The sequence below is a fragment of the Lithobates pipiens genome, unplaced genomic scaffold (genome assembly GCF_037356315.1).
Source record: "Lithobates pipiens isolate NorthernLeopardFrog02 unplaced genomic scaffold, aLitPip1_a1.2 Scaffold_16, whole genome shotgun sequence".
In the NCBI taxonomy this organism is placed as follows: domain Eukaryota; kingdom Metazoa; phylum Chordata; class Amphibia; order Anura; family Ranidae; genus Lithobates; species Lithobates pipiens.
In genome coordinates, this window is record NW_027507748.1 from 446,551,966 (window position 1) to 446,574,682 (window position 22,717).

The 22,717-nt window shown below is 42.0% G+C and overlaps 1 protein-coding gene across 1 annotated transcript in view; it reads right to left on the minus strand.

The window, feature by feature from the left end:
* Nucleotides 1-22,717, minus strand: part of ATP10A (ATPase phospholipid transporting 10A (putative)) — a 243,916-nt gene that overhangs the window by 99,160 nt on the left and 122,039 nt on the right. Inside the window, exons 8-10 of the mRNA XM_077482771.1 lie at nt 16,161-16,378; nt 12,291-12,485; nt 10,298-10,856 (exon numbers count right to left, since the gene is read on the minus strand). Of these exons, the coding sequence (XP_077338897.1) occupies nt 10,298-10,856; nt 12,291-12,485; nt 16,161-16,378 (972 nt within the window). The remainder of the gene's footprint in view (nt 1-10,297; nt 10,857-12,290; nt 12,486-16,160; nt 16,379-22,717) is intronic.

A 22,717-nucleotide genomic window follows, 5' to 3' on the forward strand; every position in this document is an offset into this window, starting at 1 on the left:
TCTAATGGCTATGACTACGTCCAGGCAATATACCGAGATTTACTTTGGATGCTTAGGAGTCGGAGGATAAGGATGGTAGGACAACGAAGGTGGAATACTGAAACCACATGTGGGGGAAAAAAGGATGGCTTTGGGTGCTATACAACCTTTTCATTGTGAATTATGATGAAAGGCTCTTTGCAGGAAAGGGCCACAAGTTCAAAAACACATCTGACAGAAGTGATAATGACCAAGAAGAATACTACGTAGGAGAGATCCTCTAGGATAATATTCCTGATAGGTTTAAAGAGGTTTCTGCAGGGTAGAGAGAACCAAGCTGTGGGGCTCAACATGATATACAGTGTGAAAAAGGTTCTTATAAGGAAGCCAGAGGCCTTTGAAAGAATAGATAAGGCCAAGACCTGCCTTTTGAGAGTGCTCAAGACCAAGTTCATGTTAAGACCCGCGTGTAGGAAGCCCCTTGATTGGGTACCCCTTCAGAAGGGGAGTCCAGTGCTGCAGGGTCAAATGGACTGAAGTTAAAGATGTTAATGGGGTGCTCGGTTGCCACCCGTTACCATGTTTCTTGGACTGTTCAGCATAGGAACACTCTTCCCCACCCTAAGACTTGCGTGTGTTATAAAAACATTCCAGTGACAGGAAAGGCTTCCCCATTGTTAGGGCCGGAGTTCTGATACAGTAATATAGCCAATTCCTTGCTTTTCAGGAAATGAGCATGGGTATATCCAGAGAAATAGTCTGGTTTTTCCAGGTCAACAAGACTGAGTTGGAAAGTTCTTGAGTGAAATTAGGAGAATGGTACTGTCTCAAAAAGGAGGTTATGATTAGGCCTAAAACTTAGAGAATCTCATTGTGGGATGTGTCTTAAACAAATCTCAAGCATCTGCTCTTGGAGAAAGAACTTTTTCTGGGAGAAAGACTTTTGCTTGGGAGGGGTCTAGGTTCAGACTGAAGTACGAGGGGTCTTCAAAAAGTTTCTGCACTTTTATATTTTTGTTGGAAATGGTGATGGCAGGAGTAGTAGTAATTGGTTGTGTTATGTGACTAATCTGTCTAGCAAGCCTGCTGACCTTGCAGTATAGTATAAAGACAGGGATATGCAATCAGCAGACCTCCAGCTGTTGCAGAACTACAAATCCCATAAGGCATAGCAATGCTCTGACAGCTACAAGCATGACACCCAGATGCAGAGGAATGATGGGACTTGTAGTTTTGCAACAGCTGGAGGTCCGCTAATTGCAGATCCTTGGTATAAGAGTTATGCTGTGGTAAAGATGGCTCAAAAAAAAAAAACATATACAAAGTGCGAAAAAAAACTTTTATTCTAGAAGGGAAGAATGGAGAGCAGATTTGTTGAAAGTGATCACCCAGCAGAAGGCAAGAAACATCCTAATAGGCCCAAGGACTGTTGAGTTCAGTTCAAGATGTAACTTGGATGCCCTGAGTTTGGAGAAGGGCAAGAAGTGCCAAGACCTTTAACACTGACTTGAATCTGTGGAGGGACTTTAAGTATAGAATAGGGTATATACACCCCCATATATACACCCCCACTGGGCGTTGGTACCGTAAACAAGTTTTAATAGAATCCTCTGTCGTCTGGTGGTACTGGCAGAACAATTCCCTGTGATAAGAGATGGTTCAGGGCAGTCTGCAAATTTGGCTGTCCTTAGGCAGTTTTTGATTGATTTGAAAGAACAAATTGGTGAGGGGAGTAGAGTTTTGAACACTATTGTGTACCCCTTTGAAAAAGATTCAACCCACAGGTCTGGATTCCTGAGAGATGCAAACTGTAAGACACCACTCCACTCTTTGTGAAGCTTTGGAGAAGGCTTGGTGGCCTTTGTAGGCCAATACATATGCTGAAAGGAAGAGGTAGAGGAGGCAGGCACTCTGCATTTTGAGGAGCTAGGGGCTCTGGAGAAGAAGTCCCAAAGAACAGCATGGGAGGAGGTGACAAGGGAGCTAGAGAGATCTTGGGAGAAGAGAACAATTTGGTTGGTATTTTGAGCCTAGGCAAGTAATGCAACAGTGGACAGAGTTATGGATGGCTTGGTAAGAAGTGGTTAGTATTTTTAATTTTATTTGGTGGATGATCAGAAGCCAGTGGAGGGATTGGCAGAGAGGTGTAGCAGACACTGGCAAGGTGAAGTCTAGCAGCAGCATTCATGATGGCCTGAAGGGGGAATAGCATTTTATGTGAGAGACCAACACAAAGTGGCACATAATTGTGGAAGAAAAATGATAAATGGTTTAAATTGTTTGACAAATAAATATCTGAAAAAAAAAGTGTGGTGTGCATTTGTATACACCCCCTTTACTCTGATACCCTTAACTAAAATATAGTGGAACCAACTGTTTTTAGAAGTCACCCAATTAGTAAATAGAGTCCACCTGTGTGTAATTTAATCTCTGTATAAATACAGACGTTCTGTGAAGCCCTCAGGTTTGTTAGAGAACCTTTAGGGAACAAACAGCATTATGAAGGCCAAGGAACACACCAGGCAGGTCAGGGATAAAAGGTGGGAGAAGGTTAAAGCAGGTTTAGGTTATAAAAAAAAATATCCCAAGCTTTGAACATCTCACGAAACACTGTTCAATCCACAATGGAAAAAAAGAGTATGGCACAACTGCAAACCTACCAAAGACATGGATGTCCACCTAAACCGACAGGCCAGGCAAGGAGAGCATTTAATTGGGGAAAAGAGGCTCATGGTAACTCTGGGGGAGCTGCAGAGATCCACAGCTCAGGTGGGAGAATCTGTCCACAGGACAACTATTAGTCATGCACTCCACAAATCTGGCCGTTATGGAAGAGTGGCAAGAAGAAAGCCATTTTTGAAAGAAAGCCATAAAAAAAGTCCTGCTTGCCAGAAGCCATGTGGGGGAGACAGCAAACTCAGATGAAACCAAAATTGAACTTTTTGGCCTAAAAGCAAATTGCTATGTGTGGTGGAAAACAAACTGCACATAACCCTGAGCACACCAGCCTCACCGTAAAACATGGCAGGATGCTTTTCTTTAGTAGGGACAGGGAATCTGGTCAGAGTTGATGGGAAGATGGATGGAGCCAAATACAGGGAAATCGTAGAAGAAAAGCTGCTAGAGTCTGCAAAAGCTTCAAGACTGGGGAGGAGGGTCACCTTCCAGCAGGACAACGACCCTAAACATACAGCCGGAGCTACAATGGAGTGGTTTTGAACAAAGCATATTATTGTGTTAAAATGGCTTAGTCAAAGTGCAGACCTAAATCCAATTAAGAATCTGTGGCAAGACTTGGAAATTGCTGTTCACCGACGCTCTCTATCCAATCTCACAGAGCTTGAGCTATTTTGCAAAGAATGGGCAAAAAAATGTCACTCTAGATGTGCAAAGCTTACTTACAGCTGTAAGTGCAGTGAAAGATGGTTCTACAAAGTATTGACTCACGTGGGCTGAATACAAATGCATGCCACACTTTTCACATATTTGTAAAACATTTTGAAAACCATTTATCATTTTCCTTCTACTTAACAATTATGTGCCACTTTGGGTTAGTCTATCACAGAAAAATACATTTACGGTTGTAACATGACAAAATGTGGAAAATTTCAAGGGGTATGAATACTTTTTCAATTAACTTATATAAAAGTAATCCAATATTGAGTGAGTTGCAGAAATCGAGGCAAGAGATAACCAGTAAGTAAATTAGAAGCTTTGTGGTGTCATTGGTTTAGAACAGGTGTATTTTGGAGATTGAAAAAAGGGAAAAAAATAAATAAATAAATAAAAAAATCACACCAAAGTGCGAAAATTAAATCTAAAATATATTTGAAGCTGCAACTCTACTGCATGAACATATCTTACAGTATAAAACAAACTTCAGAGCTGCACTGAATCCAAATTAATAGTGTGCAAAACATTTCTGCAAAGAATTTTTTGTGAGAAAAACTTTCCCAAACAATTATGTCATTTGCAACTGTAAATCACAACACAATTGAATACATCAACCAACCATATACAATGCCACCTGTAGGCGAACAGAAAAATGGGAATATTGATTATTCAAGGATTATAAAAAAAAGAATATTAATAGGAAAAAAATATATTAATCCGTGCCTATGTGAAAACGATAGACAAATACCCAATTTATCAAGTCCATATAAACAATGTGTATATAGAACACCCGTGAGAAGATGTAAAATTTAAATGAAGTCCATCCATAAAACAAATCTTCATATGTAAATACTGTGATCGATCCACCACCAAAACTTAAGGATTGGCTGCTTACCAAATGCCCATGACCTCCCGTTACAGAAGGTCATAGAAAGCCTGTAAAAACAATGGATCTCTGCGCAATCACGAAGTTTCCTTATAATATACAACTTCCAGACAGTGGACCACCCCTTCGGTGCTCTCCAAACAAACAATTGTTGGTCCGAACGGATGTTGACGGTGGGATAATTGAACGTTTGTGTAGACCCGCCCTCGATTGGGTGTGTGGTTTTGTTGCTTAGAGTCATTATTATATCTAGTGGCCCAGTATCGATTTTATAGCGATATTTTTTAGGAGACCATATTTAAATTGTTAGGTGGGGTTCTGGTTCTCCAGGGCCTTCAAAAATGTAAGAGGTAGTCAAAGAATTATATGTGTAATTTATACTCCAAAAACGCCTGATGGCGCTCCCTGCATGTTGGGCCTCTGTATGTGGCCACGCTATGTAAAAGTCTCACACATGTGGTATCCCCATACTCAGGAGCAGTAGTAGAATGTGTTTTGGGGTGTAAATTTGTAGTATGCATATGCTGTGTGTGAGAAATAACCTGCTAATATAACAATTTTGTGAAAAAAAAAGAAAAGAAAATCTTGATTTTGCAAAGAACAGTGGGAAAAAATGACAACTTCAAAAAAAAAACTCACCATGCCTCTTACTAAATAACTTGGAATGTCTACTTTCCAAAAAGGGGTCATTTGGGGGGTATTTGTACTTTCCTGGCTTGTTAGGGTCTCAAAAAATGAGTAGTACTTCAGGTGTGATCAATTTTCAGAGATTGGCACCAAAGCTTGTGGACTCTAGCTTTCACAAAGACCAAATAATATCCACCAATTTGGGTTATTTTTACCAAAGATATGTAGTGGTATAAATTTTGGCCGAAATATATGAAGAAAAATTACTAATTTGCAAAACTTTACAACAGAAAATAAGAAAAATTCATTTTTTTTTTTTTTACAGAATTTTTGTGGTCTTTTTTTCTTTTATAGCGCAAAAAATAAACCCAGTGGTGATTAAATACCACCAAAAGAAAGCTCTATTTGTATGAAAAAAAAGGGACACACATTTCAAATAGGTACATGGTTGTACAACCATATGGTTGTATGAGAGATTAAGCTCTGAGTGGTTGAGTTTTAGCACCATGTTTAAAAATTACATGCTGCAAGGTGAATGTATTCCAATAAAAGTTGCATTTTGACAGTAACAGAGATGCAGGGTGACCCTGTCTTACTGATCCATGAAACTGGACTGTATATTAAATCCAGGCTGTCTGTCACAGCGGATTTGGGTCCCATAGCGATGGACCATGTCTCTAGAGCTGTAAAGCATGCTGTGGCTGACCTAATACGCGTTACACCAAGTGCTAAGGTGAGCGCCCCTGCGGGATCCAATGCCCAAAGCAACATTACAGGCTGTCCCCAAAGCATGGAAACCAGGTATGGTTCCCCAGGTTTTACCAGGATTGCACCAATCTGGATACACTGCATCTCGGTTGGCAGTAGAAGACAGTGAGTTTCATTGAAGAATTTTAAGATAAAATAAGAAAGAAAAAAATAAACTAGTTAAGCCAAGAGTGGTTTCATCTATGACTGAGAATAGGTCCACCCCCCTTAGACACTAGCACAAAACTGAACATGACAAGTGGGGTATGGTTATATGGTAAGTACTAGAGCTGCACGATTTAGAGCCGGTTCACACAGGGGCGTCACGACTTTCAACCCAACTTTCGGAAACTTGGACACAACTTGAACACGACTTACAACACGACTAAGTCGCCCCAGGCCAGGCGACTTTTACCGTGGTCAATCAGAGAATGAGCTCTGAAGGGGGAACTCCATGCCAAATTTAAAAAAAAATGGCATGGGTTCCCCCTCCGAGAGCATACCAGGCCCTTAGGTCTGGGATGGATTCTAAGGGGAACCCCCTACACAGAAAAAACGGTATGGGGGTCCCCCCCAGATCCATACCAGACCCTTATCCGAGCACGCTACCCAGCCGGCCAGAAAAGGGGGTGGGGACAGGCGAGCGCCCCCCCCCCCTCCTGAGCCGTACCAGGCCGCGTGCCCTCAACATGGGTGGTGCCTTGGGGAAGGGGGGGCCGTGTGGCCCCCCCACCCCAAAGCACCTTGTCCCCATGTTGATGAGGACAAGGGCCTCTTCCCGACAACCCTGGTCGTTGGTTGTTGGGGTCTGTGGGGGGCTTATCGGAATCCAGGAGCCCCCCCTTTAATAAGGGGGCCTTCAACCCTATGTGAATGAGTATGGGGTACAATGTACCCCTACCCTTTCACCTGTGAAAAAAAATGTACAAAAAAAATAACACAACACACAAGGGTTAAAATAGTTTATTGCACAGCTCTGGGGGTCTTCTCGCCGGACTCCTCTGCCATCTTCTGCTAGCTCTTTTACTAGCGGAGGAGCCCAGCATTCTTCTTCGCCGCCGCCCTCTTCTTCCGACTTCGGGGGTCTTGTCCCCCTCTTCGGTTCCTCTTGCCGGGTCCCCGTGCCTTCTTCTAGCTCTTTTACAAGCGGTGGCCCGGTCTTCTGTCGCCGTCTTCTGTTCTTCTCTTAAGAAGATGTTGCCTCGTCGCCGTCTCTGCTCACAATGACAGGGTTGCAGCGTGCGGCGACTTATATAGGGACATCCCGGATGATGTCCCCTCCCATTATGATGTCACAGTCCCAGAGGATGCGGAGACTGTGACATCATAATGGGTGGGGACATCATCCAGTGATGTCCCTATAAGTCGCCGCGTCCCTGTCATTGTGAGTGGAGACAGCGATGAGGCAACATCTCCTGAAGAGAAGAACAGAAGACGGCGACATCGGCAACAGAAGACCGGGCCACCGCTTGTAAAAGAGCTAGAAGAAGGCACGGTGGCCCGGCAAGAAGAATGGAAGAGGGGAACAAGACCCCCGAAGTCGGAAAAGAAGAGGGCGGCGGTGAAGAAAAAGGCCGGGCTCCTCCGCTAGTAAAAGAGCTAGCAGAAGATAGCGGAGGAGTCCGGCGAGAAGACCCCCGAAGACGGAAGACCCCCGGAGCTGTGCAATAAACTAAACTATTTTAACCCTTGTGTGTTGTGTTTTTTTGGAAGTTTTTTTCCACAGGTGAATGGGTAGGGGTACATTGTACCCCATACTCATTCACATAGGGTGGGGGGCCGGGATCTGGGGGCCCCCTTATTAAAGGGGGCTCCCGGATTCCGATAAGCCCCCCGCCCGCAGACCCCGACAACCAACGGCCAGGGTTGTCAGGAAGAGGCCCTTGTCCTCATCAACATGGGGACAAGGTGCTTTAGGGTGGGGGGGCCGCGGGGACCCCCCCCATGTTGAGGGCACATGGCCTGGTACGGCTCAGGAGGGGGGTGCTCGCACGTCCTCACCCCCTTTCCTGGCCGGCCGGGTAGCGTGCTCGGATAAGGGTCTGATATGGATCTGGGGGGACCCCCATGCCATTTTTCGGCGTAGGGGGTTCCCCTTAGAATTCATACCAGACCTAAGGGCCTGGTATGCTCTCGGAGGGGGAACCCACGCCAAATTTTTAAAATAAATTTGGCGTGGAGTTCCCTCTTGAGAGCTGATAATTCTGTGAGAGGCGCCTCCGTATAGACGGAGATTCGACTTGTAGGCGACCTCCATTGAAATCAATGGGTACCAGTCACCTACAAGTCGGATTGAAGTAGTACAGGAACCTTTTCTGAAGTCAGAGCGACTTCAGTAGTGTGCATTAAGACGGCTCTCATTCACTTACATTGATTTTTACATGTTGTCCGACCTGAGGCGACCTGAAGTCGGATCTGAGTCGCCCCTGTGCGAACCGGCTCTAATCGTTAAGAACCGTTATTGCGATTTTTTTTTTCCCACTGCGATCTTGAGAAGTATTTCCCAATTCTTTTTATGCGGAGAATTCTCTCTGCTCTGCTAAAGCCGACAGTCGTCAAAAGAAAGGAAAAAAAAAATAAAAAGGCAGTCTGCCAAGAATTACAACATTAAATATAAATATTGTGACAATTTGTCCTTTAGATCAAAGGAATAAACGTTGGTGTGTAAATGAGGGAAGTTTAACCACTTAAAAACTAAACCTTTTTCTGACATTTGTTGGTTTCAAGTTAAAATCATTTTTTGTTAGTAGAGACCCTAGAGAATAAAATGGTGGTTGTTGCAATATTTTATGTCACACTGTATTTGCGCAGCAGTCATTTTGGGGTGGAAAAAAATGACACTAACGAATTTAAAAAAACTAACCAGTAAAGTTAGCCCAATTTTTTTTATAATTGGCAAGATTTTATGCCACGAGAATAGTGTTCTATTCTAAGCAAAAAAATTGTGATTCATTTTGGCCAGAGTCGTGCAGCTCTAGTAGGTACCCAGGGAACATGTCCTCTCAAGCTTTGCCAGTGTCCAATTACCTGAAGGTATACATCTATAATACCCACGTAATCTATATAAAAATACCCTGCCTGTGTCTTGTAGAGATCACTTTATAACAGGGCTCGACAAAACCCGGGCGCCAGGTCGCATTTGCGACTAGAATTAGCGAACTGGCGCCTGGGGCAGCACAGCTGGGGGTATGCTGTCTCCGCGGACTCCCCCGGCGCGATCGCGTCGGGCCGCGCCGCCGGTAATTTAGCCCCCGGCTTTGAGGCCTTCTACGATCCTATGGTTCCTTCTGGAATCTGGCGCCCTCTTGTGGTGGCCGTTGGAATTACAACCAGCAATGCTAATGGATGCAATGCTAATTTTCCCTGCCTGCCAGCCTATCTTCCTTCCCTTTACTCAGAACCCCTAAAAATTATATATATATTTTATTCTAACACCCTAAAAAATAAAATGGTGGTCGTTGCAATACTGTCTGTCACACCGTATTTGCACAGCGGACAAACAAGCGCACTTTTTTGGGGAAAATGTATTTAATAAAAAATAAAAATAAAAAAAAAAAAGACAACAGTAAAGTTAGCCCAATTTTTTTTAATATTGTGAAAGATAATGTTGCGTCGAGTAAATCGATACCAAACATGTCATGCTTCAAAATTGCACCCGCTCATGGAATGGCGACAAACTTTTACCCTTTAAAATCTCCATAGGCGACATTTAAAAAATTCTACAGGTTGCACTTTTTAAGTTACAGAGGAGGTCTGGGGCTAGAATTATTGCTCTCACACGTGTGATTTGAACACCGATTTCATATATGCGTTCGCTTCTGCACGCAAGCTTGGCGGGACAGGGCGCGTTTAAAATATTTTTTTTTTATTGTAACTTTTATTTTTATTTTTTTCACTGTTCTTTAAAAAAATAAAAATAAATAAAAAAAAAAAATGTGTGTCACTTTTATTCCTATTACAAGGAATGTAAAAATCCCTTGTAATAGAAAAAAGCATGACAGGTCCTCTTGTATATGAGATCTGGGGTCAGAGAGACCTCACATCTCATATTTACACTAAAATGCAATTTAAAAAAAATTTGTCATTTGAAAAAAATAAATAAAATGTCCCTCTAAGAGCTATGGGCAATGACTTGGAGACAGGTGAGGGGCTGGGGGCTATCTTCCCCTCACTCGTCTCCATGTCAGGCCAGGGACAGGTCCAGATCGCCGTCACGGACCCGGCTCCTAACTTTTTTAGCTGGCTCCTAGATTCCAAGCAAATTTGTCAACCCCTGCTTTATAATAATGTAAAATACCTATGGACAGTTGTTTACATGGTTCTATATGCTACTCATTTACAAGAACAGATTACAGTGGGTTTACATACACACTAATACATTTCTGTCTCTGCTGCTTAAAAGTAACAGCAACAGAATAGGGTCTCTTTCACAGGGCCAGTCACATGTGGACACAGGAATCCGGCAGCCTCATGTATCTGGCCCTGTGAGGGAGGCCTAAAGCCGAATCCTGACCACTTAATTGTGTGTCTATTTTAAATAATAATAAAAAAAAAAAAAATCTTAAAAATTGTTTTTTCAATGCCCCACCATATACCTCATCAGTAAGCAGCCAGATCTATATAACCCCCAACCACAAAAAAAAAAAAAAGCATACCATCTCTTACCTTTAGGACATGCCTGGACAAGGTCAAGAACAACAGAATCTGCTCCTTTAGTGTAAACAATAATTTCATCTGTAAGTGGATGTCGGACAACCACAGACATACGTTTCCTGGTGGAGTCAAATCCCAGGGTGTGCAAAAGTTCAAAGCTTAGTCTCCCCAAGTTCGGTAACTCCACAGTTACTTGATCAGACAGCCTACCAACAAGAGAAAAGTTATATGCTCTGGCAGCATATACAAGAGCAGCTTCATCAGGACTCTCAGCTTCAAAGCGCAACTCTCCTTCCTGTCCATCAACCGTGACTCTAGTTCCTTGTTGAGAGTCCTGACTACCAACAGTAGTCTGTGGAGAGCCAGAGAATTTTCCTTCTAACTTAATAAAATTGCCTTCAATAGAGCTGGATGACAAAATACTTGATCCGATTCTTTGCATAGATTTGCTTGTGGCAAGACTTGATGAACTGCTACTATTTGATCCTGAAGTGAGTCGGCTCGGGGTAAACCTACGGATGAAGTCCTCGATAGTCTTAACAGGAGATTTCAGTTCATAACGAACTCGAACCTTTAAGGTTAAAAAAACAGAAAAGGAGGTTTAGTCTATTTGCACTTTGCCCAGCTCTTCCCAAACCATTAGGCAATTTAACTCCACAGTGCAAAAGTCAATAACCCACAGCAAAGGTCATAAAGGCCCCTTAACCTTAATAGCAACTAGAAAGAGGACTGCCATTCAGATTAATGCAGTTTGCACAACTCTACCATATGAAACAAGCCCTTCATGTGGAACTGAACTCAAAAAGTGAAAACTGGTTATGTTACAGGGAACATTTAGAATTTACAAGTTCGTTTAAGCAATACTCAAAAAAAAAAAATCCATGTTTTATTTGCAATTCCTCCTGAAAAATAGCACATTTCCTGGTATGTTAGGACATCTAGGCGCTCCAGTACCTACAGCCACGCATCTGTATATCTTTAGTATGAGATCTTAAGGTATTGCTGGCTCTGCCTGCTAGTATCATGATATTTGGAGTTAGACGTGCAGGAGGAACCAAAAAGTTCTGCTTTTACCAAGATGGCCTCTTCCACATAAAAGAAACGGTGCAGAACAAAGCATTTTAGGTTCAGCTGACTGATAAAAAGTGTCGTTTTGAGCTGTCATCTTCAATTCCAATTTTTTCTCTGTCAATTCCTGTCTAGGTGACAAGAGTCAGATACAGGCAAGAAGTGATAGGATATGCTGAAAAAGCAACAAAATCACATTTATCTACAAGAAGGGTAAAAGCTTACAATTTTTTTGCTCCTCATCTTCCTGTCCAGTGACACCTGCACTCTCACGCCTTGTTTCAGGTGTCAACTTAAAGTTCTCACTTATCCACTTTGTCAGACTTAAAGTGTTGTAAACTCCATTTATGAAAGTTGAACTAAGCACATAGAATTTGTGTGTGTATATATGTGAGTGTGTGTGTGTGTGCGCGTGTATATATGTGAGTGTGTATATATGTGAGTGTGAGTGTGTATATATGTGAGTGTGAGTGTGAGTGTGAGTATATATATATATATATATATATATATATATATATATATATATATATATATATATATATATATATATATATATATATATATATATATATATATATATCTCTGTAGTGTTGTATGTTCTGTAGTGTGGGGGGGGGGGGGGGAGGCCTTTTTCTCCAATCAGCTCCCACAAAGTGTATGTCCGGACTCCCCACCCACCCCTAAGTACTGCTGGAAGATGAAGATTTCGAAACACTATCGGTACTTTCCAAAGAGTGTAGAAAGCTGGAGACAGCAGATATACAAGTAAAACCCATGTAGAGAGATTTGCTTTATCTCCATGCATGATCTGAGGCTATTCACTTCACTGGGTATATGTGAGGGTTTTACAGCTAGATTTTCTACTGCTACAATGCAGGATAAGCGTTGATAATCTGAACGATAGCATATGCAAAAAGTTAATTCCGTCCACCATTACCTTTTGTCTAGGCTGATTTGGAGAAGTTACAACAACAGTATTGCAAATAGTCAAAGCGACAAAAAAGTCAAACACGTCCATAAGTTCTGGAGTGAGCTTGGAAAGGAGATCTTCTCGGTTTCTCACAATCTTCAAAGCTTTAGTGCAATCATTGACTTTTTCTAAAAGCTTTGGATCAGGAGTGATATCTTTTTCCTAAAAAAATAAAATTAAAATAAAAGTGAAACAGGATGGATAGAGATATTCTCGCTATATATATATATATATATATATATATATATATATATATATATATATATATATATATATCTATATATCTCTATATATATATATATATATATATATATATATCTATATCTATATATATCTATCCTTTCTACAAGATTTAAGGATGTAAGTGGTGTTGCACAATTCCTCTGTTGCCTCAGTGTGAAATCAACATACAACCTTCATACCACATACACAATAGTTAAAACTGATCAAAATGTAAGCTATGCATAAAAAAACAAAACGTGTGAGTAGTTCAATAAACAAGTAAATGTCCAAGTGATCTATTCCAATATAAAATGTAAAGTTCTTCTTTGTTAAAATCCAAAAACTGATGCGCTTTTTTGAAAACAAAGAAGAACTTTACACTATATTGGAACTGATCACTTGGACATTTACTAGTTTAATTAACTATCACATGTTCTGGTTTATTATGCATAGCTTTATGTTGATTTATATTGTTCATCACTTTTAACCATTGTATATATGGTATGAAGGTTTTATGTTGATTTCACAGAGGCAGCAGAAGAATTGAGCAACAACACTTCCATCCTTAAAAGGTTTAATTTTATAATTTTTAATAAATTTTATATATGATTTATTTGTAATTGGGAATTATATTACCTAATACACACACACACACACACTATTAAAGTATAAAAATGTGAAGTAAAAAGTAAAATTAGCCAGTTCTTCTGTGGTATGTACAGTATCTCACAAAAGTGAGTACACACCTCACATTTTTGTAAATATTTTATTATATCTTCATGTGACAACATTGAAAAAAATGAGTTTGCTACAATGTAAAGTAGTGAGTGTACAGCTTGTATAACAGTGTAAATTTGTGGTCCCCTCAAAATAAGTCAACACAGTCATTAAGCACATCCCTGAGTGAAAATGTCCAAATTGGGCCCCAATTAGCCATTTTCCCTCCCCAATGTCATGTGACTCGTTAAGTGTTACAAGGTGTCAGGTGTGAATGGGGAGCTGAAGGTGGAGGAGCGCAAGGTCTCCAACATCCACCAGCTAAGCAATGTCATGGAGGAGTGGATAAGGGATAAGGACTCCAGTGGCAACGTGTGACGCTCTGGTGAACTCCATGCCCAAGAGGGTTAAGGCAGTGCTGGAAAATAATGGTGGCCACACACAATATTGACACTTGGGCCCAATTTGTACTCACTTTTGTTGCCAGCGGTTTAGACATTAAAGGCTGTGTGTCGAGTTATTTTGAGAGGACAGCAAATTTACACTGTTTGCAAGCTGTGCACTCACTAGTGTGGGTATATATATATATATATATACATACATACATACATACATACATACATACATACATACATACACACACACACACACTTATATTATATTTATTTTATATACATACACATTATATATATATATATACACACATATATATATATATATATACATATACACACACACATATATATATATATATATATATATATATATATATATATATATATATATATATACACACACACACACACATACATGCATACACACATACACACACATATATACATACATTAACTCACTGCATGCATTGGTGTTTATGGGGTATTCACACAAAAACTAACCCCCATTGCCGAAAGCAAGACCTCCAGCCTCACTGCAAGCTGCACATAGGTCTAATCTAGAGCTCATGTAATTAATTTAATTTACAGTTTACATTAATAGTCACGGCATAAATCATTTTGGACTCCACCTTTAGTCAAAATCTTAAATTGATTAAAGGTTGTAGGTGTGACGCTGTTCTAATTAAAATGTACTTGAGTGTTTAGTTTGAAACAATTATAATTATAGTTCTGTGTTGCACCCCCTGCAGGTTGCAATGTCAAACTTTAAAAAGTCAGAAAAGAAATGTAAAAAATTATGGAAATTAAATATGCACTATCTAGGCGTGTCAAAGATCACTATGTATATCCTCTGCAAGGTGTGATATCTAATGACTTATGTGCTAATGAATGTGTTCTGACTTGTTGCATCAAGCAGAGGTTATGACAGAAGCCTGTGGGGGAGTGCTTAATAATAGTAATGTCACTTGATGGAATAAACCAAAATGGTATAAACCAAAAAAACGCTCCAGATGACGTCTGAACATCGAAACGCGTATGGGCGGAGATACGACTGTCTTTGCGTCACTTCCAGACGGTCATAATTTGGATTCTGAAGGTATTTCATTCGTTTATATTGTTCATGCTTTTACAAAATTGTATCAAATGGGAGTATATCTCCTATTTTTTATAAAATAAAATTATTTTAATATGGGATTCACACTATGGGCATCCCTTCTCTTCTCCATACGGCAAGAGTGAAACATTGCAAATACCAGTGACGTACGCACCAGGGGTCCAAGGATTGCTAAACAGTGGCACTTTTTTTGAAGCACCAGTCACTTTTTTTGGACTTTTACATTTATCACCAGTAATTTGTATATATTTATTATCTTATTATTTACGTTGTTAAGCCAATTCTAATCATTATAATATAGGCATTTTTTTGGGGGCAAAATATTTTCTTAACTGGCTACAATATTCATTGTTGTGAAAAAACCCGCCAGAAGTTGCAACACATGATATAAAAAGATTTCAACAAATTATCGCACTAGCACTTACTGAATTTACATTAGCACTTTTTCATCTCTTGTTATCTTTGCACGGGCATTGTGCAATGTTTACAGGCTAGTTTTATTTAAGGACACACTTTACCTTTATTCTTTTTTTTTTTTTGTTTATTTTTACAATTTTTTTTTTTCCTTTTTGTACACTCCGCATAGGCTGAGGGTATAACCCTTACACCAGCTACACTAGTGGGGTTCAAGACTAAACACATGGCGTTTATGCAGAGGGTGTAGCACAGTAGTACATCCATACCATAGGGGCGGCACTCCCTCAATTTTTTGGTTTATACCATTTTGGTTTATTCCGTCAAGTGACATTACTATTATTAAGCACTCCCCCACAGGCTTCTGTCCCGACTTGCTGCATCAAGCAGAGGATCTAACACATTCATTAGCACATAAGACATTGGATATCGCACCTTGCAGAGGGTATATATAGTGATCTTTGGCACACCTAGATAGTGCATATTCAATTTTCATTTTTCCAATCTTTTGCCTTTTTAAAGTTTATAACATTGCAACCTGCAGAGGGTGCAACACAGAACTATCATTATAATGGTTCATGGTAATGGTTTGATTTGGTTCAAACCAAACACTCAAGTACCTTTTAATTAGAACAGCGCCACACCTGCAACCTTCTTAAATCATTCTAAACATACTTCACCCAGGTGAAAGTATATCTGCAGGGGCAGCAGTTCTTTATTTTTCAAAACTTTTTTCAAGATTTTCTGCATTTATTTCCTGTGCGCAGATTTATTTACAGTTTTTTCTCAAAATCTTAAGTTGCATCTTCCAGTCACTGACACAGGGGAGGTACAGGTAATGGCATCCTTTTCATGTTGGAAATACAGTAGTCTGAAATACCCCTTAAACTGATGTTAAATGTATGGAGTCATCAGCACAATTATGGCTGCTGAGGAACCTTAATATATTGAAAGTCTTTATTCACCAATACTTACCATGGGACTGCTAAAAGCTGTGTGCTTAGAAAGGATACTGGCCCTCATAGCTTCTGCTCTGCTACCAGTCCTCCTGTGGGTCTTGGTACTCTGACTCCTGTGAACTGCTTTTACACTGTGATGGCTGCCACTGCTGTCCCGTCTGGCAAGTGTTGCCATTTTTGTGCCATTATCTTCTTCTTCAGACTCTACCTCCTGATAGGCTGCTAAACGTTTTGCTGTAAAAATAAGACAGATGCCAACAAGAAGCAAGATCAACAATTTAGGACTATATTTCACAGGGAAGGTAGAGATTGTGAATATACAAATACAGTATTATTTCTAATGTTTTGCAACATAAATGCCCCCATTCCATGGACTTGTCTTAAATGTGTTGCAGTGCAAAAGGGAACACAGGTTCAATTGAAAACTATCTGTGCAAGCTCATGCATTTTCCTTGTAGTGGAAAAGCAAGCAAAATTAAAAACGGTGAACTTTTAAGTATGGTGCCATACCGGTGGGATACCCATGGAAACTGGAAATCACTGCAGTAGGTCTTCTCTAGCTTCTGTGTCCGATGCCAAGTAGCTTCTCTGCTGCTTAAAGAACACAGGTGGTCTTGCGCCCCCGGCACAACCAGCATTCAGGGAACACTTTGCATTTTCCCAATGAATGCAAGGGTTATCCGATTGGATGGGAATAAAATTGCGACATCACCGCCCTGGCCTTGCCACCTCATTCAATTAAATAATGGCTTGCATTCATTGAGAAAATGCAAAGAGTTGCCTGCTGTCGGTTGACCTCCCAGAGCCAGTCCAGGCTCTGCAGGGATTTAAAAAATGTCTGGATCTGCCCAGATGCGAAACAGGCTTAAATTCTCAGTACGCTACTGAGAGCCTGAGCAGAACAGTCACCAGCTCTGTGCTCACTGAAGACTGAGAATTGAGTGATCAGTGGTCTTGGATTGCCCAGTACTCAGTGAAAAGCAAGTGTGGGACAGCTGCAGTATCAGTTCCATGCTGAAGCAGCCATCTAGGTGAGTATGTATGTTTGCTTTACCCCCCCCCCCCCCCTCCTTAAGACACCTTTTTGTGTTTGTATTGTAGATCACTTTGGACTATTACACAGATTGATACTTTGCCTTTTGATTCTTGTCTGATGGTTACAGACCTGTTACAAAATGGTCTCGCTTTTTCGTATGCTTGGTCATTTGAAAGATAGCCTAAACTGCAGCCATAGAAATGTGGGTCTTTCCCGGTCTATTCATATTTTATTTATTCCTTGTATTTGTTAGATGTGTTTATAGGCTGCCAAAGGGCTAACATATACCCAAAATGGAAGCCGCTTTGTACAACACACTCCAATTTTGTACTTTAATAAATCTTATCCGAGAGCTGCAACCTTGGAACGTTCATATATATATATATATATATATCGAAGATTTCCTGTGTAAATCCCTGTTAGCCACATTAATTTGGTGAAGTGCACTCTGTCAATACTACACACACTTTATACACACACACACACACACCTATCATATTGTATATTCTGAGGCACATTGGTGTGTATGGATATTTGTTAAGCGTATGTAAATGAAAAAAGACGTAATATTACGCCAGGAACCACTATATCATTTTTTGCTTTAATGTGCAATTTTGCATTTGAGGAGGACTTTTATTAACTGCAAACAGGGAACAGCAATGGATCATCATTTTCATTACATTACTAAAATCTTTTTGGCAAGACTGGAAGGGGTAATACCTACCCGCCAGCATGTCAAAAATAGGATTATTCGTCATGCTTACCTGTAAAATCATTTTCTTTGAGTACATCATGGGACACAGAGTTAGGCTAATATTCATTACCTACTGGGTTATACACCATCTCTAGGTGAATGGACACTGGTAGACAAAAGTCTTAGACAGGAAGTGATCCTCTAGATAACCCCCTCCCATACAGGAAGTACATCAGTTTTGTAGCAAGCACTGAATCCTCAAAAAAGAGGGGAGGGATCTCTGTGTCCCATGATGTACTCAAAGAAAAGGATTTTACAGGTAAGTACGATGAAAAAAAAAAAAATACCATTTTCTTTTTCATACATCATGGGACACAGAGTTAGGCTAATATTCATTACCTACTGGGACGTCCCAGAGCGATAGCCTTGAGAGGAGGGAGACAAGCTGCCAAACAAAACAATAGCCATCAGACCTTATACGGCAGCCCACAGTACACTGCGGCCAAAAGCCAAATCGTCGGCTACTCTAACATCAACTTGATAACATTTTGTGAACGTATGCACTGAAGACCAGGTAGCAGCCTTACAAATTTGAGCCACAGATACCAGATGGTGAAAAGCCCAGGAGGTTCCTACACCCCTGGTAGAATGAGCTTTCACCCTAAAAGGGAGGAGCTTTACGTTTCAGACCATAGGCCTGAATGACCAATTGACGCACCCAATTGGCAATGGAAGCCTTGGAAGCTGCCTACCCCTTCTTGGGTTCTTTTGGTAAAACAAAAAAGGAGTCTGATCCTCAAACCCCCGCAGATCTAGACAAATAAACCTTGCCTGCCCAGACAATGTCCAAGGAATGCAGTCTCTTTTCCGCCAAAAGAGGCAGAGAGGAAAAACATTTAAAAAGGCAAAAATGTCCCGATTTAAATGAAAGGCCGACACCAATTTTGGCAAAAAGGATGGAGCAGGTCGTAACACAAGCCTGTCATGGTGAAGGATCACGTATATTTCCCTGCACGAAAGGGCCACCAACTCAGACACCCTTTTAGCGGTGGTGATGGCCATCAGGAAGGCTAGCTTGTGCGACAGCAAGTCTAATGGAATTTCCTTGAGAGGCTCAAATGGTTGTTTCTGTAACATAGACCGCACCAAGTTCAAGTCCCAAGGACACATAGGTGACCTTTGGAAGAATACCGACAGGGCCGAAATCTGACTTCCGATTGTACACAAAGCCAATCCGATTTCCACAGCTTACTGTAGAAAAGAGAATTCTCCCAATCACGTATTTCCGAGGATGCCATTTTCTGGCTTCACACCAAACAATATAAGTATTCCAGACCTTAAGATAGATCTTCCTAGTGACAGCTTTTCTAGCATTACCTAGGGTGGCCCGAGATGCTACAGTCCTTCAACACCCTGGCTTCAATAGCCATGCCGTCAAGATTGGAGACTGTAAATTGAGTTAGAATATAAGACCTTGAGACAGTAGAGATTGGGGCGACATGGAAGCGTCCATGGCCTGTCTATTGTCTTACAATCTCCGGGAGCCAGGGCCTTCTGGTGCCACCAGAATGACTGGAACCCCCTCTCTCCGAATCAAGCACAGCAAACGTAGGAGGAGAGGGAATGGGGGAAACAAACTAGGGTTTACCGGCTCCATGGAACTGTAGCTTGCTGATGAACCTAGGTCGACCTCTGGCCATCCCCAACGCTGGCAAATTTCTTAGAACACCTCTGGGTGTAGGGACTATTCCCTCAGGCAGATCTGCTGGCACCCGATCTAATCTGCCTTCCAGTTCTCTACTCCTGGGATATGGACTGCCGATAGAAAAATCAGCACATATCCCTCTGTCCAGGCTAGTATGTGGTTCACCTCCTTCAGAGCCGACTCCTGGTACCACCTTGGTGGTTTATTATAGGCCACTGCAGTGGCATTGTCTGACTAAACCCTGATAGGGCAGTCCTGAAGCTCCATTGTCCAGGACCGCAGGGCCAGACATACTGCCCGTAACTTCAGGACGTTGATGGACAGGGTTTGCTCTGTCCTTGACCATATCCCCTGAGCTGTGAGCCCCTTTAGGGTCACTCCCCAGCCTGAGAGACAGGCATCTGTGGTCAGTACTCGCCAAGTTACTGGAAGGAACTTCCCTTTCGCAGGTTCTGATTCTGTAAACAACCAGTTTAGGCTTAAGCATGCCCGAGGAGATAAGAACATTGGATAATCCAGGGCTTGTCCTCTTCTGTTCCAAGCAACAAGAGGTCTTCTTGTCTAGGCCTGGAAAGGAATTTGGCATAGGGCACGGTCTCAAAATGAGGACACCATCCTTCCTAGAAGACTCATACAGAGCTGAATGGATTTTTGTCTGGTGCCCTTTATCTCAGGGCACAGAGCCTTACGGGTGGCAAAAATACCCTTGCTTGGACCGTATCTAGGATCAGACCTAAATACTTCAGACTTTGAGCTGGTCTCAAAGCTGTCTTTGGTATTTATGACCCAGCCTAAGCTTTCCAAATACTGCACTGTGCAAGTTATGCTCTGTTCTAGAGCCTGTAGTGAGTGATCTCTGAGCCGGTCATCCAGATAACCGAGCACCAACATCCCTTGGGCCCTTAAAAAGGCCCAGTACTGGTGCTTCTCTTTACAGGAAGATGAGAGCTCTTCCCTCCAGAAATCTTTTGGGTATATTTGTCCAAATCACCAAACGTATGTTCCCCATAAAAGGGGAAACCTGCCAATAACTTTTTACAAAGAAGCTTGGCTGACCAGTTCTTAAGCCATAAAAGTCTGCGCACATGTACAGACAAGGGAGCCAAACAAGAAGCCTGCTGTTTTGAATCCTCAAACATCAAAACAGCACAACACAGCGCTCAAAGAATATCAGTCTTATTTTCAGCCAGATCATCCTCCTGGTTAGGCCTGTCAGGCCATCTGACCTGATCCTTTATAGACTGGTAGATACCATTTGCTGCAACAGCAGGCTAAATAGCTGAATTGGCCAAAGAAAAGGAAGCCTTCAATAAAGAACACGTTAAGTTCTTGTTTAAGGAAGAGACTGCTGCATCTATGGCTGGCTTGTTCCACTTCTTAGTGAACGTTTCATCCATAGGATATAAAAGGGAAAACCTTTTGGAGGAACAAAAATCCTTTCAGGATGCTCCCAATCAGCATACACCACCTGTTACACTCTCTGTTGGAAGGGGAAAGCCTGTGCGGCCTGAAGAGGCCTCAAGGGCCCCAAAAAGGACCAGGGGGGGGGGGGCTCAGTGACCTCTGCAAGAGGCAACTTAAAAGAATGAACAAACCATCTCAGTAAAAGTCTGGATAAAAAGCCTCTGTGACAGAGGCAGACACCAATTGGATATCTTGTTATCCAGATTGCTCAGAAGCAGGCTCATCTGCCAGGCCCTCTGTAGAATCCCAAGCTTTTAGCTCTTCCCCATATTCAACCCATTCCTGCTCCAAACTAGGAGGCTCAGGGGAGGGGGATCTATCACGCTTTTTGCCACCCTGCGGGATGGAGGCAATCATGCCAGCAATCCTGTGCTCTAACCTGGCTAGGGCCAAGGACAGTTCATCCTTGGTGATAAAGGGTGAAGCAGCAGCATTGATTGTAGCCACAATACCAGGTAGGCGCAGCGGCTCAGATTGGCCAGAAGTCTCTCGTCTTTCAGGGGATACAATACTAGGGATATGACTAGGTTAATCAGGAGCTACTGACGACATAGGTGTGCCCTTCCCTGTAGTGTTAGTCCAGTTCCTCTTTTTTGAAGACATTTACAAGCCACAAAAAGAGTACCCAGGTGTAGTATTAACACACCTCAGAAGGGAGACCCTTTGATAGGGCTCACCAAGCCCCTATGCAACAATCCTGCCAAGCAGCACCTGGTGACTCGCGTGACCCGGGTGACCCGGGTAAGGAGACTGAACAGCTGAAAATGCCTGGTTCAGAGCCTGCTCTGTGTCCCACAGCTGCCTTTTGGAAGAACCACATACTTGGCATACACAGCTTAAATAAGCTGGATGTGCACCCTGATGTTCTGCGCATGCATACGCACGTGGTCCTGGAAAACGGGCAGGGCTGTATTTGCATATGGCGCAAATTTCCGTGTGCCCAGATTAGGCTATGGTGCATGCATGGCTCCGAGTGTGCACAACGCCTATGGTAAAGTCTTGTGCGACATGACCTCCAAACTGCTAAGAACAGCAGCACTCTTGCAAATGCACGTGTGCCATGGCGAACCAAGGCAAAATGGCACACAGTCATGCAAGATCATACAAGTAGAAGACAGCCAGACAAGCAAAAAAAAAGGTACACTTTGCAAACACCCACAGCTAGCCCAAAACTCCCCCGTATGGTCACCGCACACAGGTGTCATGCCTCTAGATAGCTCGACTGATTGTTACAAATCACTAGGGCACCCCACAATAAATAAAGGGGTTTCACTTACTCGTCCAGGCGCAGGACAGCTTAGAAACTAAGAGCCCAATCTTCACCCATCACGGCGTGTTCCTGTCACTTGAGGACCTTCAAGGACTGCGTACCCTTTTCATGTTAAGGGTCCACTCCCTTGGACCTCTACAGCACCCTGCAGGAATGCCTTAGCGCTGTGGTGTCCAGGATTCCACTGCGCAGGGTTCAGAGCCTGGAGGTCGCATTACAGGAAAAACCTTACAGGATACTGAGTTTTCTTTATAGGGTACATTTACCATTTATCTAAGCATATAGAGCATGTGTCAAAAGGATCCGATCGGTCAATCCCTTAATTCAATTAAGCAAACAATGGAGAGGGATTGGACTGGGTGTGAAAGCGATTTGGTCTGTCTGATCCAATAATACAAATAAAA